Here is a 26,271-nt window from a genome sequence, read left to right as displayed (position 1 = left end):
ACTTCAAATGATCTTCTAACAGGGCACGTGAGAAAAAAAAATTACATTCTCTTTTTTTTGTAATGATTTAAAATAACGTGCGTGAAAGAAATGAATGTTGTAACTATTAATTTTGGATTTAAGGCACATAATACTTTATCTTACGCTTTAATACACTTTGATCATGTGTAGTTTTATTATAGTATGAACGGATTGTTAGCAGATTTAAAAACTCGAGATGAAACGAAATCGTTGCTAATGGAATTTAATATGAAATTAATACGTAGTAGAAAAAATATCTCCATTAAACGAAAAAGATGCTTTGTTTTTCAAACTAAAATATTTTTGACCTTTCTTTTTAGTAAAGACGTGACAATTACGTAGGGACATACTGTGGTACAAGTTCCTTTATATTCAATTTACAAAGTACTATTAAATGTTATAATAATATTTTACGTTCAACACAATCAATCTTATAAGGAATACAAAGCGTTCCTATGATGATGTGATTTTTTCCACGACCTCAAGTTTTTTAACTAAATAAAATGTTTCGTTTCATCTTTTCTTCATAAACTTTTAAAATAGCTTAAAAAATTATAATTCAACGACTAGTTATTGATGCAGAACTATATACAAAAGTAAGAACTATGATAGTCTTCAAATTAATAGCTCTTATTTTTGCACAGCTTTCGGTATGGGTTGATAAACTTCGTTGCTGCAGTAATACGTGCCCACTTCTTTCATCGTGCGCTATTATCAGATGAGCATTCAGTTAAAATGTGTATATGAGCGATACAAATGCAGGTTTTGATACCACAAGAAATGTCTTCTCTCCTTTTCGTCCTTAATTAAGCTTTTTGAACAGTAGCTTGGAGTCCGTGATAAAATGTGTTGAATTGTTGAACAATTGTGGCTCTAAAAAAATACAAAATAAACAAATTACTATTATTTATGAACCATTTTAAGTCAATCAGGTACACAAAATACAAGTATAAAATAATTACATTTTTACAATTATTTTTTTTGTATGAAAGCCCATAGTATTGTCTTCAAACGTCAATCGAATCTCCTTGATATAGTAATAAGATAGCTTTGATGGTATCCGAAGTCGTCTCACAATGACAGCTAGTTTGAAGACGAGTCAGATTTAGCAACGTAGGGTATTAATGCCTTTGTGAACGTTTAGAATGCTCTAAATATTTCAATGATTAACTCACATAAACTTAAATGATAAAACTTACGAACATTTAGAGTGATCTTAATAATTTTTATCCTTCGCCAATTTCCGCTATTAAAGTATTTAAATACTTAGTAAATTAGTAGTAATTGCAACGAACATCATTTCTTTCGAATATGTCTCTTCGTACTGCAGAACATAAGAACCACATAAAAAACTATTTTACAGATGAAAAAAAAAAAAAACTGTAGGGGAGAGTACCTTGGGACACTGCCAATTTCTAAGAATCCATTTTTAGCAGCCATGTTTTTGTAATCTCTAATAGTAACCTTCACAACTAAATGGTGCCATAGTAAAAATCAGCATCAAATGAGTAAAATTGACGCTTTTGTGAGAGAAAAAAGAATTCATGACTCAAAAGTAAATATTTTATTCATTTTTATTTCATTTTATGTCTTTGTATTTGTAAATTCAATCGACTGAATTTTATTTTGTTATAAAAGAGAAGTACTTGAAATAATTTGTTTATGGGAAAATAATGATAGTGCATCGAGATCGACCATCATTTTGGTTTTTCTTAAACCACTTGGTGATTGTACCTTGGGACAGCCAAACATTTTGTACCTTAGGACACGTTCTAAGGTACAACATATGCATGGTTCTTAATAATTAAGATATGTTTAGGAACATGAAACAATGTTCTAATCTTATGTAGTCTTTTAAACACCTTTAGTTTAGATAATAAATTCATAATTCATAATGCATTGTTAAATATTCATGATTTATATCACTACCATGAATTTTTTTTTTTTTTTTTTTTGTTTTCTGGTGCAAAATTGGTTCAAGTATATGGCTATTTCCTGAATCATGAAGACTTTCTCATAGTGCAACAGGATGTTGTACATTGGGACAGCTTGGAACTTTTACTTTAAAAATGGCTGGCACCATTTTATTTTCAAACTGTCTGAATTTAAAAAATATATATATATTGCATAGAAGTATGTTGTGGTATTTTAATGTGACTTTTGTATTTTAAATTTGATTCCAATAATTGATGTAATGATGGTGGGAACTTTTCTCGTGAAGAACGAACAGTAGGTATAAATCTGTTAGAAATTGTGTTACTGTGGTTTTTTCTGTCAACAAAACTTCTTTATAATTTCAAGAGTAAAGTTTTAAAAAAGACTCGAGCCGAGTCAGTTAGGGTAAATGAAGACATAAAGTATTGCCACCATTGTGGTAAGTTTTGAATCTGAATCATTGGCCAGTAAAGACTAGTCTAATAAAGACGACATTCCGAGACTTCTACATGTTCCCAAACAATTGTCTCGACGTCATCATTGTTTTAAGATGGCACTAAGGAAAAAGTTGTTTTTGAAAGTCTTGTGATCTTTCATTTTCCTCTCCAGCAGGTCTACAACTACGAGGTAACTGGAAGAATTAGTGTTGTTTGTTGCGTAAAAGGTTGCTAAACACATGTAGTTATGAGTTATACCTGCCTTGATTACCTTATTTACCTGCCCTGATTCCATTTGCCCCACACATACTGCACACTAGGGTAAATGACAGAAACTAATGTTGTTATTCTTCCTACTTTTAGAATATTTAACTTTAATGTAAACTTCATTTTTACGGGTATTTTGTGTGAATATATAGCATTATTTAACTTTTAAAATTATTTTTCTCTTTGAATGGTTTTAGATCCCATTCAGGGCTTCAGTTGCTCACGTCATGGGCTTCTCATTGAGTATTGTTTGCTATGTGCCTGAATCAACTTCATGGGAAAAGAAATCAATTGCCATTTACTCTTTGTCTCTGGGGCAAATGGAAAAGTGCCAAAAATCACATAAAACGTTTAATAATATTTTTTTTCCAATTAAATTTTCAAAATTGAGTTCCGAGGTACATCAAATTACAGACACAAACAAATATCTTGTTTTATTATATGCATAGATGATATAAGCGTTTCTATCAAAAATACCTATGTTACTTAGGTGTTTTGCGCATAACAGGCAAAGTTTTCTAATAACTATTACCAAACTTTCATAAAACTTTAAAACGTTCCTGCGAAACATTATACTGAAATTTGAAATAAAAGTATCGAAAATTTCATGAATTATGAACATTTAAAGAAATCAATATTTGACAGAGCATGTGCTAAAGATAGCAATTAATAACCTTCGTAGTTCATATTAAATAAAAGCAATGTAACTTATTTTCAAATCTCCAGTTGAATATCATAAAAATTTAGGAATATTTTTTCTGATCTAACAAACTTATTCTCAGATAGTAAATGGATGATAAGACAGGGGTGTCCACGAGAGGATCCTTGGCACAGACTGCGCCATTGGAAAAAAAATCGTTGGGGGGGGGATTCTGTGATCGTATTTTGAGGGCTCTAATGCTAGTAGTTACTACGTAACAATTAAGGGGGTGGGCCATCGCACTTGGGAGAGATGTTACCCCCACCCAAGGATAAAGTAATAGGGCAATTTTTATCTTGAATCATTGAAGGATTCTGAACAAGTCTTAATGATTATTGAAAAATAATATATGTCTATCCAACAATCATCGAAATGCAATTATCGATCTTTTAAAACATTTTTACGATATCTACAGGATTTCTTAAAAATAAGTTGACCTATATACACTTGGCTACAAACTTATGACGGTTATGAATCTGTATATGTCGTGTATGCGCAACAAAAAAATCCTTTAAATATTCACATTGTTTATCATATTTTGAATACTTTAGTTTCATTTTTTTCAGAATATTTCTATTTTTATGGTGTCAAGTTTTGTGAATGTTCGGTCAAGTTGTTGAAAAATTGTTATGAGACAAAAACTTTCGCAGAAAATTTTTATTTTTTAAAGAAATGCTTATACCTTCTTGAATAAAATGATACTTTTGCAGAAATATATAAAATAATTTTACATACCAAGTAAAACTAATTTTTTAAGTTAAGAGGTTATTTTCAGCTTTTTTTTGCGATGTGGGATGGGCAAAAAAAAAAAACATATTTTGTGCTTCTTCAAAGTGTCGCTCATCCCTCAAATGCAAGAATGCAAGCGTAATTAAATTAAATTTTACTGAAAAATTATAGCTCAAGCAAACTTTTAACCTGACAAAAGTTACAAAAAAAAAAAAGAGCGTTGGCTAGTTATCTAGAAATTCACCAAAATGTCAACTTTTGAGAGTGTTTTAGTCTGTTAAATGTATCTTTTCCACCTTTCGTTTTTTAAGTTTTCGAACCATTGCATTCGTTGGTTTTTCTGCATCATATACTGATATCAACAGTATATCACTGAGATATTAAAAAAAAAAAAAGAATATTTGTATTTTGTAAAAACACACGATAGTAATGAAATTTTTTTATTACATGAAAAATCTACATTAGGGAAAAGGGTTGCGTTGCCTGTCAATTCGACGAACTCGATGAATCAGTGACTCATCCTAGAACCCCTGCAGAAGACAGGCTAAACTAGCGGTCGGCAACTGGCAGACCGCGGTCCAGATACGGACCGCGATCGATCCAAAATTACTTTGATCGATCGTAAGTTATACTTTGAAAGTATAACTTACACAAATAAGTTACTTTAGAATATTTTTCAGTGGAAAGCAATGCATTTGGTAAGTTAAATTACATAAAACTATTGTTCTGCGGATCACAATACCATCGTTTTTAACCAGTTTTCTAAGTTCTAGTTTTCAGTCCATCATAAAAAATTCTAAATTATCAGTTGACTGATTTGTACCATTGACTTGGCAACCATGTATGGTTAACATACGTTTGGGAAACTTTTGAAGGGCAAATATGACTCAAAACTTAGGAAAAGAGAATTATATCGGTCGGGGACTGTCCCTGAGCCCTATCTCTTTCCTTAAACACAGCAAATATGGTATATAATTGTGTTTTTACGACATCAATACTGAAAAGTTTCCAAGGAGGCCACCAGAATCTTTTTTCCCCAGATATCACCAAATAATTTTCGAAAGTGTATGCAGCCACCCATACTGTGTTTTTAGAACAACAATTTCAAACATTTCGAAAGTCTGTGTTGCCGCCCACGAACACAGACTCGTTGCATTAGCAACTGTTCCTTGCAAAATCTCAAAAGCTCACTTACAAAATCTCAAAATCGTGAACGTAATTTCTCCCGTTGATTTTTGAATACAAATGCGCCTATCGGTTCTATTTAGATCGATTTCAGAGTGGAAAAAAAAGTAAAGCATACATTTTTTTCCCTAGACCTCGATGAATTTTTTTTTAAAAGTATCCGAACTCGAATTAAAACTACTTGCCGACCCCTGGGTAACATAACCTTCATTTTGATTCCAAGAGCGTTTTGGATCCAAACTCGTTTCAAGTACTTGTAAATGAACTTTACTACAGTTTCTAGTTGCTATGTCGCAAAAATAATTGATGAAAAGTTCGGTAAAATGAATTTTGAGCATATCTAGGAAGGTAACTAAATTCTTAAAGTAAATAATAGCTCCTCTTAAATATTTTCCGTTAAAAATCAAATTTTCATACCTCGTTTTAAACGAACTCGTTTCAAATATGAACGAATGAAATCTTCTCCTTTTAATAACTGAAACAGTCGAACATCAATCAAACTATCCGTCTGAAGTTTAACACCAGGCTTTCTTCAACGCGGGTTTCGTTTGCATACTAATACTGCCGCACAGCGCAGTTTGCCCTGCAATCTCAGTGACTCAATCAATAGAGAGCGAAGCTTCGAATCCATTAGCCCCCGGATCGAGTCCCAGCCAAGATGTTTTAGGCATATTCACAACAAAGTTGTAAATTTAAATTAAAAAAATTACATTATAAACCAGGAGAACACCGAACAATATTTGAAACGCGTTGCTTATACACACGTGTTTCAACGGACACTCTGTTGGTAACCAGCAGCTGTGCTCAATGGGGTTGCCAACTCCTAAAAATGTTTCCCCCTAAACTCAACTCATAAAACCCCTAAAAACTCCTAAACGCGATTGGATAAATGCATATGACGTCAGTAAGTCACGTGATCCTTTAACTGTGACGTCACAAGTGGGATTAAAAGATTACGTGACCATTGCTATTTTTCATTACTGAGTGAGTAAAGGCATTTTTATCATTTTTATGTCATTTCTGATCAAAAATCGTCGAACAATAGCATTTCCAAAGGTAAAATAAAAGCATTTTTACCTGATAAAACCCTAAAATTCAAACCCCTAGATTTGCCTCGAAAAATTTTATCCCCCTAAAAAAATCCCATTCTAAAATTTTCCCCCTAAATTTTGGGGGAAAACCCCTAAGTTGGCAACCTTACGCCTGAACGCGCGGACAATGGGAAAGAAAGAAAGCAAGAAGAGCGCATGTGCGAATTAACCTCACACAAAAACAACTACGTCACTTCCGCCGTCACAAAAGCTGGGGGATCAGAATTTCAAAGCCCTCACATTAAAAGTCTCCCTTCAAAAAAATGAGAGAGATGTTTTAAAAAAGTAAATTAATTTGACAGTCGGAATCAAAAATGATTTACATGACTATTTACAAAAACCATACCTGAATCGAACATTTCCTGATTCTTGAGGCGCTACCCAAACAAGGGTAGCAGATTTCTTATCTCTGTTGTCACTGTGTGACATGCTGGCACACTCTGAAATTTTTTTCAACCCGACTCCTTCAAGGAACTCCCCAATTGTGTTGTTGGTTCTTGGATCATAAGCTTGAACCATCATGCCTTTGAATGGAGTGCCAGTTGGTGCTTGTACATACACTAAAACAAACGAAATTAACATTAAGTAACTAATTAGTATTTGATGTCTACTTCTACGAATAGGCATTGGCTTCTTCACTTTAAAAGTTTTTCTAATTTCAGTAATATTGATTAATGCGCGAAAATAAAAATATAGTTCTTAATTAAGGGTCTTCTGTAATTATTTCATCCTCAAGCATCAAAAAAAAAAAAAAGATACGCAAAAAAATTTTTTTGAAATCTAAGAAGTTTCTTTGCATCTTAAGAAGTTAATGCATGAATATCTTTTAAATAAAAAAAAGTGATACTAAAAGTTTTATTTTTCCATTTTAAGGAATTAATGCGAGAAGTTTGCTTTATTTTAAGAAAATATTAAATGTTATGGACACCATTAAAAATTTGTGTTTTGATTTTTCTTAGGAGTTTAAATTTGTAAAGTTTTCTTTTCGCAACTAAATTCAGTTTATATAATATATTTTTTTTGCATTCATTACATTTATTCATGTATGATTTCTACATTTTATGCTTCGGAAAATTTTCAACCAATGCAGAATTTTTCACTCTATTCATATATGTTTTTTCATGATCCAAAACCAAAAAGAGAAAAAAAGAAAGAAAATAAAGCAGTTTACCAATGAAACAGGCAAAGTACATGATAAAACCAACGCTATGGAAACACGAAATTTCAAAATTATTGAATACCTGAGCTTCGGAATTACAAAAATCCCGTTTTTTCGATGCAGAATAAGATTTTTTGAGCGAAACTTCTACATTTAGTAGGCAAATAAATTTACTTTTCTTATAGCCTTATTAAACAGCGATTAAACATTTGTACAATAGTTCTGTAATTTTTGTGCTTTAACGGCTCTAGCTTCACCATTTACCATAGATAGACGAAATACAAACAGATAATTTGAAAAATTCCCTAAACGTAAAAAAACTGACAAAAATAGTGAAAATTAAAAAAAAAAAAAAAAAAGAATGCAGCATGATTGAAACGGCTGTTACATATGAGCAGCGAACAAAATCCGAAGAGAGCAAGTAAGACGGCGTTGTCATTTGTCACTTACAGCACTAGCTTTTTATATTTTGTTATAGAAACCATGTGCTCCGTCTGCATTCGTCACCTTTTTATGGTACCAAAATTCATAAGAAACTTTTGTCTTGTAACATAGTGTATAATTTTTGCTTAAGTGTGCTTATGTGGGACTCTTACAACTGAAATAAAAATTTAAAAAAGTCGTGCTTCTTTAAACACTCACGCTTCTATTTTCATTATTTATTCTACTTTTTAGTTTACTTTTTCATAAAAAATAAATAATAAAGAAAACATATAAAAAATAAAATTAAATGTTTATGGCCGCAATCGTAGGGTTTCTCGTAAAAATATCATGATCAAAAGTAAAAAAAAAAGTAATAGTTATAATAATAATGATAATAATAGTAATAATAATAAAAATAATAGTTATTGCAACAACAACAATAATAATAGTAATAGTAACAGTAACAACAACAATAATAATAATAGTAGTAGTAACAACCACAATAATTATAATAATAATAATAATAATAATAATAATAATAATAAGAAAAAAAAACAAAAAAAATTAAGTGAAGAAAAACTCAAAAAGAAAATGAAAAAATAAAATAAAAAGTAAGTGGTTGAAAATTTTGCAAAGAAACGAACTTTAATTACGGAGCTTCAACATACCTATTACTTGGTCACCAGGTCTGTAAGAATCTGTAGACTGAACAAAAGAGAATGGAGACAAATGTGCTGGTTGAGGTCTGTTACTTCCGTGCTTAGGCAGCATAGCTTCACATGCTTTTGCTGGTGCACCAGTAGGCCATCCCAATGCTAAAGGTGCAATGACAATGGAAACCACCAAAAATGCTCTCAGCATTTTCTTTGATTGAACTGAAAATAAACAAATAGACAAATAAATATTTATTTAATGAACCTGTTCTTGAAGTTATTAGTAAGGAAAAAGAAATCTTCTAACGACTATCTTTTTGTTATTATGGTACACCACTGAGGATGTCATAAATTGGAGTGTTGTCTCGGTAGATCTGATAAAACAGAATAGCAACTTCAGAAGAAACTTCTCTTTTAGAATAATTTAATAAGTTTTATCCTCAGTTATATTTTATTTTCAGTGCAAAAGTACTCTTGCGGGCATAAAAATTAACATAACGAAAACAAAAAAAACGTGTTTACACTACACATTTTCTGCATCAAATTCAATTTTAGGTCAAATTTTAATTTTGAAACGAGTGTGCAGGGGTGCTCCGAACTTAAATTTTTGTGAGGGTGGAAATTCTCATTTTGCCGAATGGAACTCCAAATTTTGCCGAATGATAATAATTACGCCGAATCGTCAGATAAAACGTTAATAATAACGTTTTAAACGTTAACCTAACGTAATAAATAAGGTTAGGTAGTACAGTTTATAGGAGGTCCCGACTTCAAATGGTTATTAAAAATTAAGAGATTGTATATAATTAGTAAGGTATTAAAATAATTCATCGTATAGTAATTAAAATCAGTTTTCATTTAGTTAATTTTTGTACTGAAATTATAAAATAAATTTAATTTATACTTTTGGGCAGGAAATCGTATGCATGACCAATTATTTTTTACTTTTTAGTTCCTTTTTGTTTTTGAAGTCGGTTCTTTTTTTATTTGAAAAATATTTATTTTAAAGATCGCTATTAGGTGGCTACTGGCAAATATTTTTTACTTTACCCTTTTTCCAATTCGTCATCCAGTGGCTGGTGGCGACAGTTACATACATGATATAGTATATGTAGTAATTTTGACGGAAATAAAATCTGGATAAAATTAGACAAGCAACATATACTTTATTTCAAAAAGTCTTACGTCAAAAAGTGCAATTTGCAACAAATATTGCATCTACGGTTACGCGCGCAATCTACGGTTCATACGCAGTTACAGGAGATATGAGTATTATCCCATCCGTAGAAACCTTGGTTTGACGCCATATTGCCAATCCTAGTACGTTAATATATGTTCATGTATGGACAGTTGTCAGCATCCCCGTCACAGGAAAATATTTTACTAATAAGTGTATCTACTTGATTTGGAACTGCAAGGAAAAGTATTTTTGCACGAAAACGTTTTGAGTTTCAAGAGGGTTCGATTTTTAACTAAAACTAAGGCTCCTTGTTTTTTCAAAATGATTAGCAATATTTTAATTACGTTGTGCTTTTGAACGTTATTTTGTTGCAATTTGTTTCTACGTTTTTCTACGAAAATGTTTCATAGGTTAAAGATTTTAACTTGGTCAATGTGTGCCTGTGCATGCAAGAAAATAGTCAATATATAAATGGTTTTTACTGAAGAAAGAAGTGAGACTAAATAAAAGAAATTACATGCCGCGATAAAAGCTAGCATAAGACAGTGAAAGTAAAACAGAAAAGAGTTTTTTTGAGTTTTTATAAAAAATAAACTAAAAAACAGTTTTAGCGGGAAAAGCTTTGCTATGTACAAATATAAAATTACCCTCCAAACGAAATCAAAGGAAATTTGAAAAATACTTTTCACGGGAGCAATTATTACATCTCTTGATCTCATTTAAACTATTGCAGGTATATACAAAAGAATATGAGTTCCATGCTTAGTTCAAAAATACCTATTTGCTCTCAAACACACTACATTTAAATAAAGGTTCATTAGAAAAAAAAAATGTACAATTTTCTGGCCTTATAAAGTGGGGATCAAAATTCAATATAAGCTTGGTACTAATACTGGATGAATGTGAGAAATTATGAATGTGAAGTTCAATGATGATTTTCAAAATATCACATAATGCTCGTATATTACATGAATTTTGCTTTAATCCTAAGGCGAACAACTTTTTTTTTTAAAGCGAGCTGGTGGCGTGATGGTTAGGCGCTGGCCTTCTACGCCTGGGGACCCAGGTTCTGACCTGGGTGGCCAGTCGGTGGATTTTCGAGATGCAGAAAATCTTCAGCGCCCATGTCGTATGATTATGCGGGATGTAAAAGATCCCTTGGGTATTCGTTTGGCTTAGAATATCCCTCGGCTAAATTAAATTCCTAGTGCAATTTTGCATCAAAGAGAGCCCAGGTGCCTCCATCTGGTGGAAACTGGGCGTCAATGACACAGTAGTGTTACTGTGTCATGCATCAGCGCCTTAATGGTGACACACAAAAGACTGATGCATTGTTGGGGAGCGCACTAGGTCTGGTTATGGCCCAGACGCCTCTTGAGGTGGGTCTCTTATACAGCCCTATTGGAAAGAAAAACAACTTTTTTTAACCAGTGAGTCATACCTAGGGCTTGATTTAAAAGAAGTGAGTGAACCCTGCAGTCTTAAGAAACTACTTTAATATGTAAATAGCCTAAATTACGCCGATAATTAAAAAAAAATAAAAATAATTAAAAAGTATGGTAGCTGAGCTCCCGTACACTCCTATACAAATTAAGTCCTGGTCATAAACGCAAGAGCATACATAATATTAAAATGTATTTCAATGTTTGGAGACAGTACGGGGGAAACGCGGATAAGGGAAACAAAAGACAACTTAACTTAACTAGACTTAATAAAGACTAAGAGTGTTTATTAAGATTACAAAATGCTTATTTTATACATACGAAGCTTCCATCCAATTTTTTGAAAACAATTTCAGACTATTCGGCTTCAAATTAGCAACAACCACTCGTAATAAATAATGAATATGTTCGTTTGTTCTGAAAAATTTCAGAATGTATTTTCCTATTACATTAAACATGACAACTGTCCACATGAATCCGCTTTGCGGGGCATGTATGGCACTCGAGACATACTGTAGTGGTCGGACAGCAATGCTTCAAAGTATTCAAATTTGCTTAGTTTACTATGTAATCTAAGAAGGGACAATTGATGATTCAAGCTCCATTTTTTAAAAATTTGTTTATAGTATCTTTAGGAAATAACAATTTTATTCATTGTTTGGAAAGGATGAGACTTATTGCAACAAGGTTCGCACAAACATAAACAAACCGCAAAACAGAAAGCAAAGTGTATAAATTGATGTTCAGTTTCTTTAAAAAAAAAAAAAAAAAAGAAAAAAAAAACGCAAATGATTAGCTAAAGCAACACCTGTAATCATCGAAGACGTAAAGTAAAGAGATCAGACAACAAGTTAAGTGATAGCACGTGCGCTGAAATGGAATTCTTGAGAACAAAACATATGTATTACTTTAAACTCTGAAACACACATCCATCACTTCGAATTTCCAGGTGTGCAATACCCATTCAGGTAATTTATCAAAAAAAAAAAAAGGAGTGAGAAAGAAAGCAAAATAGTCTTGATCATATTTATTTATGCTTGACTGCTTCAGTAGTTACAGAAAGCGGCTGATGTGAATAAATTTGATCTTTGACGTTATATCGTTAGATCGATGTTGCGAAACGTTGAGATAAGGTGACTTTTGTCGACTGTTTCAAAACACATGTTTCTTCCGATTAGTTTGCGTCACTTTTCAGAAAAGCCTAGTTTCAAATCGAAAATTAATGTTACTTCTTACAAGATACTAAGTTTAGCATTACTTATTCCTGTGATAGGTTGAGTTTATTGTGATTCTAACCTAAATTTAAATGGGAGAAAATATTACAACTGCTTCACTCATGAGAGATAATGATATTAATCTTTTTTTTTCTTTCTTCATTTTCTTCCTGCATTTGCTTTCCAAATGAAAATTTAGAAAACATATTTGTTTGATATTTTAATTATGCGTCATTACACTCTCCCATATTAGGGACCTGACATAGACGAAATAATATACTTAATTGCTTTTGTTTCAAAGTGCAAGTAATTTTGATTTGTTTGCTATTTTTAAAAACTGTTTCATATATATACAGAGAGAGAGAAGAGATTTAAAGTGAATAACGTCTATTTTCGCAACCGTTAATCCTAGATGCATTATTGTATTTTCAAAAATGGTCAGAAAAGATGCAAAACTAAGGTATTTTAAGGATAAATATATTGTTTTTTTTTTACTTCGACAAACGCCTTTATGTTTGTTCTGCAAAATTTAATATCTTATCTGTGCATCCTTTTTTGACCACACATTACTGGAACAATGTCCAATTTATCCTCTCAAATAGTAAGCATTACATTCTTGTAATTCTTACAGATTTTTTTTTTCTTTTTTAATCAATCACATTTTTCATCAACCGTAGTTTTGAATCGCAATGAAATTTTCCCCATTTATGAAATTAAAAAAAATGAATATGCAAACTAACTGAATAAGTACAGTATGAAAAATTTAATATTTTACTAAATTACATAAAGTTTCTAATTTTGAGTGAAACATATTTACTTTAAAATCGATGCTTTCTAAAAGTTAAAAAAAAAATTCTTACTCTTCCAACAAAAAAAAAAAAAAAAAAAAAAGCTTTGCCCGAATCAAACTAATTCTTTATAAGCTATCAGGGGGAAAGAACAAATAGATCTTCATACTGCCAGACATGTTTCTTCGTACGAGGAAAACCGTACGCTCATGATTCTTGGTTTTCAATATTCCTGAAGTTAATCATTTTATCTTTAGCATCTTTAAATGTGTGGTAGTAGTTTGGCGGTTCATTAAGTCTGCTCTTGTGCTCGCCCACTTTTACGGATAAGTAGGCTAAAAACCGCATAACGACAATGCAGGAGTTTATAGAAGTCGAAAGTGTTTTTGATACAGTTGTTTTGTGTCTTAGCTTTAAAATACTAGATTTTTCCCAAAGTCACGCATAAATATGCAATTCTATGATACGAACTTTAAAACTTTCTTTAAGATCTTGTGGTATAATTATATATCTATACTTTAGCAAACATTTCCAAAAATGTGTTTAAAACCATCGATTAATTGTTTGCTCTTCAAAATTTTACCAGAAGAAAGTAGATATTACACATTCATTAACTTTTGCCCGTTTCATCATATTTCGAAAACCAAAAAGAAAGAATGTTAACTTTGACCCTCAAAAATTAAAATCTCTGTTTGAGGAAATGATCAGCTCATTGAAAAATAAATCTCTGTTTGAGGAAATGATCAACTCATTGAAAAAAAAATCTCTGTTTGAGGAAATGATCAGCTCATTGAAAAATAAATCTCTGTTTGAGGAAATGATCAGCTCATTTTAAAATAAATCTCTGCTTGAGAAAATGATCAGTTCATTGAAAAATGATCAACTCATTGAAAAATAAGACAGCATTTCTTTCCAATGACCCATTCATGCTTTTCCAAAATACTAACCGTAATATAGTTTTTAGTGTTTTCTTTTTACCTGCGATAAATACAATAGTTCAATTCTTGATGCATTTCGCTTCAACATCTTAGCGCTTAATATCCCTTATTTTCTTGCGATACACTTGATTATTTCCAAATAAGTCACTTATCAGTATTAACCTGTCTGAGAGCAGAAGAGAAAGGAAAAAGTTAGCCATAATGTTTCCACTCTTTGGGGAAAGCTTAAAAGCATCTATCTCCTATACTTCATCAGTTCGATTGGCTAAGCTCCTAAGGCTGAAACAACGGTAAGTCTTTTTCCTCTTTCACCTCTAAGTACTAAAAGGAAAGCAGAGATAAGGAAGAAACTTTCATTCTTTCAATTTTTGTTTAATCGCTAGCTCCCATTTCTAAAGAGGAATCATATTGTTGAGAAATTTTTGAAATAGAGGTTATCAATGTATTACTTGACTTGGTCAGCTGAAAAAGCATATTTTGATTTAAAAAAACGGTTTCATTTATTATTTTATTTTTCATGAATTTTCGTTATAAAAGAAAAGAAAATAGAATAAAAAAACTTATGAAAATGTTTCAATGTTTGCCTCAGTTGAAAAAAAAAATCTATTGATTTTAAAAACGGAACATTTTATTTAGAACTTCTCTAAGTAGAATTTCTAGTGCTGGAAAAATAAGAGTATTAGGTTTTCCTCCTTTATTATACGGATTGACAATGAAATTATATAAAGAATATTGAAGTTCCAGATTTTTTCCCTGAAAGAAATAAAGCAGTAAATGCGGAAAATTTTATTTTATAAAGCTAAGTCTAGTTGAAACTTTTTGCAGATGCAGCAATTGATATTGTGCAGAAGTAAGTGCCAAAGACCTGAAGTAAACCAGTTACCGTAGATAATGACGGAAAAATATTTTAATGGCATTTTTCGTTAAAACAAGACAGTGCGATAAATGAACACATCTTTAATTTATGTAAGGATCTAGTACTGGACTGAAGTAAATGTTTTTGTACTCAATATAACTTGTGTGCCCCGATTAAGTCTTTATATAACGGTGCGATATAGAGAAAAGTTTTGAAAAGTTTTAATGCAAATTTAGGAGGAAATTTCCAAGAAAATCTCTAATTAAATTAAAAAGTTCAATTAGACATCTTTTCTTTTTTTTTTGTTGGAAAATTCCAAAAGCTTAATATATATTTTCTTCAAGGCCCGACAAATTTCAGATGCTAGGTCACTTGAGCGATTAAAAAAATACCTTGGTGATAAGTTCAAACTGAACCGGAATTTTTTAGAAATCATGTTACACTGAGTTGTGAAAGTATCTATTTATACGCTGAAACCCTGATTTCACGTTTTTTAAGGAACTGAACTGATGATGGGATCCGATGAAAACACATTAAATGCGGGAAAACCTTAGATTCAGGGGACGTAAAATTGGGGTTTCACTGTATATATATATATATATATATATATATATATATATATATATATATATATATATATATATATATATATATATATATATATATATATATATATATATATATATATATATATATATATATATATATATATATATATATATATATATATATATATATATATATATATATATATATATATATATATATATATATATATTTCGCAGAGTAATCAAGTGACATCTTATTATTTGGTTTCTTCTTATGTCTGAAACACTTTGTTGCGATATTCTATTTTTGTTATCTTATACATGTGTTAGAGAAGGAAGACATTTCTGAAACTTGTTCCTACTACTTATCCATTTGTTTCAATTCACTGTCACGCAAAAGTTGCTTAAGGATCACTCAGACAACGACTCTAAGGCGTAGTCTAAACAACTTGGTGTTGACCTAATGCCAGTATATGCGAGCTGAGCTGACTCTAACGGCTGCCTTTGTGAGTTTGAAAAAAGCAAAGAAAAACATTGTTATCATAATGGGATTTTCCTTTCTTCTGGCCATTTACCCAGAATTTGCCATTACTTCCGGATTCAAAACTAGAAGTCAGAGAACCGCCTTTTCCTTTCTCTTCAGCAGCTCTTGGGGCAACGCACGTTTTAGACGTTTCTTGATTTTTTGCCATGACGTAAACGTCGTATCAAACTAACTCACGATTTGCGTGCCAATCCCCATTCACTGAACCAGGAGCATACATAGACGCTATAAAGAGTATTCTTTTTAAGCATAAAGCCTTGAAACATAATATCTGCCCTTTCATAACCAAGACATTAATGAAGCAATCTCAGGAAGCCATTGTTTCAAACGAAACCATAATCTGAATTAAGCTTTGTTTCCTCGGCTATGTTTAAACAAAGCCGTTAACGTTTTAGCTCTGCTCATAAGCATAGAAACAAAGAAATCCACTCTAATAAAATTGGTATTTCATATGTTTAGAGTGTTCAATATTGTAACTTTTATATTTCAATGAGGTCTCTCGGTCATTGTTACAAACATCGTGTCGCACTGCTTGTATGTTAAGCTCCATAAATAGTTTATGCTTTAGAGGTCTCTGAAGCTACTTTTAATCTGGATTGCATGTTACATATTGCATAATTGTGACCATGTCTGGACCTTCAAAATCTTTTGAAAGGGGGTTAGGTGGCATTGAAGTTTGACTTTTTTTTTTTTAAATTGCACAAACAAATACTAGTTAAAGAGAAAAAGGCATATCAGTCAGTGTTTCCTCAATGGCTTTCACATGATAATTATTCTCAATGACCATTGCTAATAAGTATTCAAAGGTCAAATGCTCCACAAATTATTTATAATTGAAGGTTATTTTATTGTATTTAAGACTTAGCAAACTTTTTGACTCATACCAGAATTTTACTCTAGGTTTCTAAAGTTAATTGTCAAAATTTCAAAATTGAAACGTATTTTGTTACGTATAAAAACAAGATGCGAAGATAGTTAAATTGGTAAAACCTAGTCATTTTGTTAATGATTAAAAATATGACAAATTCAGGCAAATTAAAAATGTAAAAACCATGATTTTATTTTTGAATGAAATAATTACTTAAACAAGCTTTAAAGAAAATATCTGGTTTTGATTCTGCTTGGCAAAGGAACATGAAATCTTATAATAGTTAAAATGATTTCATCAATATTCGTTCTAATTTGGTTTAAATCCATGTTAGAATTAAATACGGAATAAAATTTGGTATTCGGAATAAATCTACGTGGGTTTTTTACCTCTTTTTATTCTCTACTTTTTACTTCCTTTCATTTTTTTTCCTTTTGTAGTTGTTTTGATTTAAAAAAAAATCAAGTTTTTAAATACTGTACTATTACACTGCCAGGATTAGGAACCTGACACAGAATAGTGAAGATTGATAAGATCTTTTATTGGTTGTGCTCTAAAATATCAAGAGTTTTGATTCTTTTGCTATTTCTATGCTGTTTCACAACTTTTAAAATCTTCGGTGTTTAAAAAATGTCTTTTTCTCCGTCATTTCTTTCTTCAAATGTGTTTGTATGAAGTAATGTAAGTTAAAAGGAATCATTTGATACGTAGTTAATTCGCCCTCAGAACTTCGATTTCTTTATAACTAATGGTTCCCATATTCAATGTTTCTATGTCAGTACATACAACAATACGATTTTTCTTAACTTAAAAAAAAACAGAAATTTCTGCTAAGATTTTTTTTATGTATACTTGAGTTAAATTTAGACAATGTGTGCAACTTCTGATGTGAAACAGAATTCTTTTAACCACTTGTTTCTTTACTACAAAACCGGGTCCTTTTGATGAAACAATATTCGGAAAAAAAATATTTTCAGTATACAAAATGTGTGACCCATTATTTTTATTTATACCAAATAAACACACGTTCTGTTGTGAAGTCAAAAAATTGGTTAAATTATTTTTCGCGAATATAAAATACAAACAATGCTCACTTATTGGAAAGAAAACCCTTTTTTTGCAGACGAGATATTGCTACATTATTGTTCAAAAAAGATCAGGGCAAACCATGTATTCGAGAAAATATAAAAAGAGTTTCACGTAAAGAAAGAAGCATAATGTTTTCAATATTTTTTTTAAATATTGTTAATACATAGTACTTGTATTATTTGTCTTTCAGGCACAAACTTCATAAATTTCTACATATTATGGCTCAATGTTACGTCAATGTGTTATTTTTAATGTCTCTGGATAAAAGAAATGTAGATTGATAAGTCAAATGAGTTTAATAACATATTGTAATTTTACCAATATATTTAGAAGCTAACACGAAAGTGCTAATACAAAACGAACAATATAGAACTTATGCGCAAATAAAAGAAATTAAAAGTAAGTATCTTTTATTTGCTCTTACAGACGTTGTTTTTATTATTTTAACATATTTAGAGCAAAGTTGTCCGATTTTAAACACTTAATTACTTGATTGGAAACTGAGGTGTGGTAACTAAAAGACGGAAAAAATTTCCTTTGAAGACATCAACGATTTTACTATAAATTAACGGTTTATATTCATATTTTAAGTTTTCTCCATTACATTATATCATTCATGATGCTCAGTGCGGTAGTAAAATTATAACTGCAAAATCTCCTTCATATTTTCACGCATAAAAAAAAACAGCTAAGTTCTCAAAGTTTGCTAAGGGTTAAGTAGTAATAAGAGAGCAGTAATAGCAATAACAACAAAGTAGCAGTAACAATAACAAATTTTGGAAGGGAATTACTATTAATAAAATTAAAAATAAATGAGAAATAAAATGAATAAATAAGTAATTAAAATAATAAATTTAAATATCTGTTAATAAATAAATTAAATTTTTTTTTGTTTTAGTTTATGTGAGGACCATGCTTATATTTATTTGTTCAGGTTTTAAATAACAGAAATTTATCCTGATACTCTCAATATGAATACGTTCAATGCATTTTAGAATGCTAAGAATTAAACTAATTCTACTGACCAAATACTGCGCAAGTTTCCTCTTTCAAAAGATGAAAAATACAAAGCATCCTTCAACAATATTGACTCTCGGGACAATACATGCTTACGGCCTTGAAAATTAGTGAATAAAAATTTGAAATAAATGAATAAATAAATAAATAATCTACTACTCCTTTTTTAAAAAATGAACTGAATTAGATTTTTTCGAATTCAAAACTAAGATTCAGAATGAAATGTACATCATGCACAATAGTTTGAGTTGAATTAATTAATTACACTATTTCTTTATAAGAAGCAGTTTGTGACTGAATAAGGGTTATAAATATTTGTTCAAAGAAGTTTTATAGTTAACTAATTCCAAAAAAAAAAAAAACCCGAAGGAAAATTTAAGATAGAAAAAAGAAAATTTAAAGTAGAAAAAATGGAAATTTTTTATCTTTCTGCCAAAAGGATTTTGCTGGGAGAACCAGTTCGCTTTATAAATTACTCCGGTGATCTGTTTTCGATCACGTTTATAAAAATAAACTTAGGAAAGCCATTATTTTCAGAATTTAGGTCACAGACGTCATAAACCTATTTCCACTTTTAAAACTTTTCTTGACAATTAATTTCCGTTGTTAAACAATTATCTGTTAGATCTCGCTCTAAAATTTCAGTACAAAATTTCATTAAGGCATTCTCCCGAGAGCAAAAACCAGTTCCGGAACAAATTCCTGTAGCTTATTAAAAACTTGAAGTAACGTTTTAAAAATTGTTCTGTTCCCCAATTTCAAATCTTGCGGAAGATACCGATGTTAAAGAAGGGGGTTTTCTTAAGTTATTTTCTGTAAAAGAGGTGAAAATACACGTGTGAAAGTATAAACGTAGAAACATCATATGTGTCATAAAGACTATTGAACACTGCACTTCAAACTAACATGCAAGAGCAGGAAGAAACAGGAGAAAATCCCCCCCCCCCTCAAAAAAAAAAAAAAAAAAGGGCAGAGCTTTAGGAAAAAGACACAGATTTTTTTTTTCATGTAAAGTTTTTTGCTGAAGGTAATAAAGAAGTAGTTTGCGTAGTTAGCTAAGTTATAGGAAAATGAATGAATTCTCTTTTTAACAGTGTTGTCTTTAAAAAAAAAAAAAAAAACTGCAGTGGAAAGTGAATGAAGTACAGAATTTTTATGAAGGGGTTCAACTTTGGATTTTACTGCCGAAAAGCGGGAGACACTACCATTGTTTTAATTTTGAAGCGGTTATATGAAGTCAAACACTGTAAAAAATTTGTATAAGGATATCAGGGTTAGTGGGTGAGAGAATTTCAGCGGATTTTTTGAAAAACTATTTATTGTACATGACTCGAGACGTGATTTAGTGGAAATACATTCTTCGTACATATTTCTCAGATATAGCAGAAATAGTCATGGCTTATACTATATTTTCTTTGCTCGTTCGTACTTTGCTGACATAAGTTCGATCAATGAAATGGAAAAAATGTATTTGAAATCTGTTATTATAATGTTCGACCAGAATAGTTGTGCACAGTAAAATGTCTTTTTCGTACGAAACAGCACGAATCACATTTATGCGTATAATTGGAAGAATTTTACTGATGAATAACACATATAACAGTTTTACAAAGCATCCTCCGGTGAAGCGGAATCATGGAAAAATATTTTTTTTTGTCCTTTTGTCCCTTACTAGAGAGAAAATTAGTTTGCCTGAAGCGGAATTTCGACAATATAACAAGACGATATGACGCAGTGTAAGATCTTTTAGAATCGGCTAAGTACTCCTTGGAGTAAATAAAATATCTTTTAAAGATAGAGAAATACAAAGAAAAGAAACGAACCATGATTTAAAGAGAGATTTTTGTTTTTTAAACAAAAACAAAAGACTTTCGAAAATAATATTGATAGCTTTTAAAAGTAAAAGTACAAAAAATAAAATCTTATCTACTGGTCCTCTTAATACTTGGTTAAACGATCAAATGTTGAAAATGTACATTAAGGAGACAACTATACTAAATGCATTTGTAAATAGATGAAAATATACTTCATTTGATTTAAGGATAATACTGTTGTGTTAATTTGATTGCACAGTGAAATTAAATGATGGTGGACAGGTATCTTGGAGTACAAAGAAATAATTTTTGCGTAACAATTTTTTCCTCTTAACGAGTGCTTATTCAGTTTTCTACATTAAAATTTTTGAGCACTTCAATAACAATTTTGCAAACATTGCACATTAAATGGGCCTCTGAAACGTGTTTCTATAAGTAAATATAACTTTAACCAAAATACATGGCCTCACACAATATAAGTGAACCAAACTACTTCTACTGATGTTTAAAAAGTTTGTGCCAAATATACGTGCTAAATAAAAATTGTCTCATGAAATAAATTAACAAATCTATTTATACTAACTAGTGTTCGCCCAGTGGTCGAAATTCGACCATATTCATAAATGAATATTTGAGAAAACTTGTATGAATTTAACTATTTCCAACATTTTTATTTCTACTCTTACTCATGTTTACTGCATAGCTGAAAACATATAATTTTTATACGGACACACAATACCACAGTAATAATTTATTCCAAATTGGCTTTTTATCTGTTAATCTCAAAATAAATGGATGAAAGGGAAAAAATCGGTAATGGGATCGTTTCCGAAATTTTCAAAGTATTTTTTACTGAAAGAGGATGCTTAAAAACAAAGGTTTTAACCATTTTTTAAATAATTTGAAAAAATTTAATATTTTTTAACAACTATTTTAATCGGTGCGCAGATTGAAATTAATGTTTTTTCATCAAAAGCGATAAAATGCCACTCATTGATGCCATTAGAGCACAGTGCACCCGAAAACGTGGTTGAGAGCAAACCGTAAATATTTAGCGCGGCAATGGAGTCGCGCGCCAAAGTACATCACTTATAACGTCATAAAGACCACGCCTTATTTCCAAAATCGGACATTCAAAAAAGTTTTAAAAAAACATCTGTTGAGAAAATAAAAGTTTTTTCTGGCTCAACATTTTTTTTTTCTTATTCTATCTATTTTAGTGACTAAAAGTAGTACTTTTGATTGAAGGAAACAAATCTATTGAGAAATTCGTGTGGTCGACAAATTGCTGGCTTGAATAATTTTATTTTGGATATCATGTTGCTTTGTGTTAACCCTATGCAAATAAATATTTCTCTACTCTTTGTTTAAGTATGCAAAGGAAAAACATTTTTCGCGCTGGCATAGGAAACAAAACAAATTGACGCCAATGGATAAAAATCACCAATTATCCAATTTTCGATATCTTCCCGTATGAAATGAAGCATCAAAACTCAATTTATACGTAAAACTTCTGTGTGAACTATGTTATTTATAAAACGTCTACTATTATCGAGAAAGTTGCTTCTTCGTCATTAGAAATATAAATTTCCAAGTATCAAATAAACGAACTCTACTCGTGTCAACATATAACTGTCCATTCAAAAACACTGGGCGTCGTAATAATAGTACAATTTTTAAAAAAGGTCGTCTTATAGTGATTTGTTTATGGTTAAGGGCGGTGCATAACTGATGTCACACTTTTCAACATTTTCGACCCTCTCCACCCCTTTGTCACAATGCTTTACACTTATAACAGTATCATACCTTGGCTGATAGCTATCACGGGCTGTTACAGAACCACTTCCACCGAAGTATTATACCTTTTATCTGGACGCATTCCCCTGTTCCATTTGATGGAGAACAGACTCTCACTTCTCGATTTAAGACTAAATTTGTTAAACGAAATAATAATTAATGATTTAACCATCACTCCGGATTCTTTGGAGATGGAGCAATGGGACACCCATCCAGCCGACATCTCATTAATCGATTTTGATCATGCCCCCCCAGGAGCCATTACAAGAGTACAGTTTGTATACTGATGGCTCCCATCTAGATGAGTCTACAGGTCTGTCCTTTGTAGTATATTACTACGACAGCCTAGTCTCATCTTTCAGGCAAAAATTCGCTAATTATAACACTGTTTTCCAAGCAGAGATGAAAGCAATTGAACAAGCCTTCATTTATGCAACTAATTACAGAAAAGGTGCCACCCTTCACTTATACTCGGACAGTAGAGCATCTCTGCTTTTCTAATCCTAGTCAAGGACTTACTCCCCTAAAATTCCAAATACTAATTGCTTACAACAGACTCATTAATTCTGGCTTTAAAGTATTTTTTCACTGGATCAAAGCCCACGTCGGCTGGACGGGTAATGAAAGGGCAGATGCTGAGGCGAAGGCAGCAACAGTAATGAATGAGTACAAGCCTCTTAACATCTCGAGGCAAAAATACAGGTTCATAGCTAAGCAGAGGGCACTAGCTAGATGGCAGGACGACTGGGACAACACTGCAAATGGAAGAGGAACTTATCGTTTCATCAATAGAATTCCCAAAATTAAAATTTCGGATCCTATCGCTAATCAAATAATTTCGGAGCATTTTAAGACCCCTGCTTACTTAAGCAGATTCAACATTACTCAAAATTCGATGTGCACAGTATGTGACACACTCGGTACAATAGACCATTACTTAAATAATTGCTCTCTAATAGATAATTGCAGAACTTCCATAGGCGACAGAGTCCCCCCAGTTCTGGACACTAGCGGTAACCTCTGTAATGCGGATTTCATTAACTACTGTAATGCCATTAAGAGAACACTTACTGCCTCCCCTTTCTTCCAACAGGACACCGCAGCAGATTAACATCATCAAGGACGACCCTGACTGTGACAACCTCCCGAACGCGACGGACGAAGACCATACCTTGACAACACTGAGGACAGCCAACAGATGAAGACTGCGCCTAGTTACCCGGAGCTGGGACCGGATATGTAACTCCTACTTGTAGGCAGTGTTAATTCCCAGCACCCGCCAGAATAGCGGCTGGCAACGTCCTGTATATATTAATATTTAACCAAGAGTTTCTGTATTAGTACACTACCGTTCTGACCGGTAGCTCTGTAATTTACTCAAAATAAAACAGAGGAACGCAGCCGGATCGCTGGCTGGCATCATACTTGTGGTTAGACGACGAGAGACTCCCTAGCTTTAGCTAGTTCCCTGAAAAGCCTTCTGGTGGAGCAGGGCGGGGAGTCTCGATGGGTACCCCCTCTTCCCTTTGTCATATGTCACGCTGTTTTTCATAAACGTTCCTATTAAAAGAAGGCTTGTTGTCACGTTCTCCCCATTGTATGCTCCTCTTATCATGTCTTTCCACTCCCTTGTCACTAACTCTTACTATTTCGTGAACGCCCCCTTAAAGCGGGACTTCATTCGTGGACAGCTCCTATTTTGTGGCAACCGTATGCAAATATACATTTCCCTACTCTTTGTTTTCGTATGCAAAGTAAAAAGAGTTCTCGAGCTGCAATTGTTGAAAAAAAAATGACGCCATTAGAAGTGTAAAATTTCGCACAGTCAAATGAACTAACCCTACTTGCTGCATTAAAAATTGTCCACTCGAAAGCTCTGGACAGCGCAATAATAGTACAATTTAAAAAAGTTTTTATTTGTGATTTTTTTACGGTTAATGGCTGTGCATAATTGATGTCCCACTTTTTCCCGACATATTTGAACCCCTCACCCCTTTGTCACAAAGTTTCACACTTCACCATACCCCTTCTCTCTTTGGCACATGTTACGCTGTTTCTCATAAACATTCTTATAAAAAAAACCTTGCGATGTCACATTCACCCCATTGTATGTCTCTTTTGTCACCAACTGTTACAATTTCATTAACTCCACCGTAAACCATGACTTCATTCTTGGATAGCACCCTGCTTTGTTATAACCCAATGCAAGTAGATATTTCCCTACTATTTGTTTACGTATGCAATGCAAAACCAATTCTCACGCAGGCATTGGTGCCAAAAATTTGACGCCAATGGATAAAGATTGCCATTATCGCAGAAAAATCGAAAGCTTCCTGAATGAAATGATACCGCAAAATTCAGTTAATACGTAAAACTTCTGTATAAACAATGTTCTTTGTAAAAAGATTACTTAATCATGCCAAACTATTCAATAATATTGAGTACCTAAGTAGGCATAACCTTTTCCGTTAGAAATATAAAATTTTCATCTATCCAATGAACAAATTCTACTTGCGACAGGGTATAAATAAAATAAAGTATTAAAGTCGCAAAAACACTAAAAAGGGAAAGATTTTAACTGTCCGTAATAACCTACGAAGCCTCAATAATAAAAACGAATGCAAGAACTTAATTTCTTTACGCTAAAGCGAGAAATGGCAACACATAATATTATCCAGCAATTTCTTCACGCTAACTAAGTCGCGTGAAAAATCAAATAAAAACGAATTTTCGCTAACTTATAATTGCTTCTAACTCCTTTTCTATTCATCATAACAATTTTCGGTTTTTGAGCTGTTAACGGGGGGTAAACGTTTATAGAAGTACTTTTCCTGATCTTTCCAACCATACCAAATTCGAAGCATTAAATGCAATTTTCGTGTAGAAAAAGCGATTTAAAAAGTTAATTTAAACTTAATGTTTCACGCTTCCAACAATGAATTTCAACAATGGAAAAGTGATAAAATTTGTGAATTTCGTTAACTAAAAAACGCTTATAACTTTTTTTCTAGTTTATTTAGATTTTTGAACCTTGGGCTCTCTAACAATTTCTTTGTTAGGAGTATTTTTTAAAGACCTTTCTAACCATATCAAATTCGAAAAAATTCGACCATCCATTCGCGTAGAAAGAGCCTATTAGGACGAAAATGCATTTTTAATTAATATCTCCGTTAATTAGTGGTCAATTTCAAAATTTTTTTATTGATGACACTAAAACTCGGCAATAGCTACCGAACAAAAAAAGAATGAAAGAAATCGGTTCTCAAGCAGAGAAGAAATCGGCACCGAAAGAAAACGGCTTGCCTATTAATATATAAAGATGTTTTAAAAGATTAGAAAGAACGCGGTTCGTTTGGTTAGTCAAAATACTGTCATGTGAAATAAATTAACGAATCTGCTTATGTTGTTAGACTGAAAACAAAAACTCCCTTGCTACCAAAAATACGCTCTCATTTTAGAAATAATAACAATAATAAGGAACCTGCTTACACTGATGTTTTAAAAGACTGGACAGAAAAGCAAGTACTTGCTTAACCAAAACACAGCCTCATGAAATAAATAATTGAATCTGCTTTT

At 31.8% G+C, this 26,271-nt stretch overlaps 1 protein-coding gene across 2 annotated transcripts; it reads right to left on the bottom strand.

Moving 5' to 3' along the window:
- LOC129218268 (putative ferric-chelate reductase 1) lies at positions 1 to 23,828 on the bottom strand. Of its 2 annotated transcripts, none has more exons than XM_054852493.1 (4): positions 23,767 to 23,828; positions 8,616 to 8,822; positions 6,712 to 6,925; positions 1 to 894 (listed from the first exon to the last, which is right to left on the bottom strand). In XM_054852493.1, exons 1-4 carry the CDS (start codon positions 23,810 to 23,812, stop codon positions 828 to 830), a joined length of 534 nt encoding a protein of 177 aa, XP_054708468.1. In that variant the 5' UTR covers positions 23,813 to 23,828; the 3' UTR covers positions 1 to 827. The 2 variants fall into 2 exon arrangements, with proteins under 2 accessions (XP_054708468.1, XP_054708469.1); XM_054852494.1 differs by lacking the exon at positions 23,767 to 23,828 and adding an exon at positions 12,031 to 12,118.
- Positions 23,829 to 26,271: the final 2,443 nt, after the last annotated feature.

The sequence above is a fragment of the Uloborus diversus genome, chromosome 3 (genome assembly GCF_026930045.1).
Source record: "Uloborus diversus isolate 005 chromosome 3, Udiv.v.3.1, whole genome shotgun sequence".
NCBI classification, from domain to species: domain Eukaryota; kingdom Metazoa; phylum Arthropoda; class Arachnida; order Araneae; family Uloboridae; genus Uloborus; species Uloborus diversus.
The sequence above is the reverse complement of the archived record's forward strand: the minus strand, read 5'-3'. Positions and strand labels throughout refer to the sequence as shown.

Excerpts from the sequence above, each read along its gene's own strand:
- LOC129218268 (XM_054852493.1), bottom strand. The coding sequence starts at position 23,812 with ATGATGTTAATCTGCTGCGGTGTCCTGTTGGAAGAAAGGGGAGGCA. Across the intron at positions 8,823-23,766 it reads GTTGGAAGAAAGGGGAGGCA|TTCAATCAAAGAAAATGCTG; the intron begins GTAAGTGTTCTC and ends GTTTATTTTCAG. Across the intron at positions 895-6,711 it reads TCAGGAAATGTTCGATTCAG|AGCCACAATTGTTCAACAAT; the intron begins GTATGGTTTTTG and ends GTATTTTTTTAG.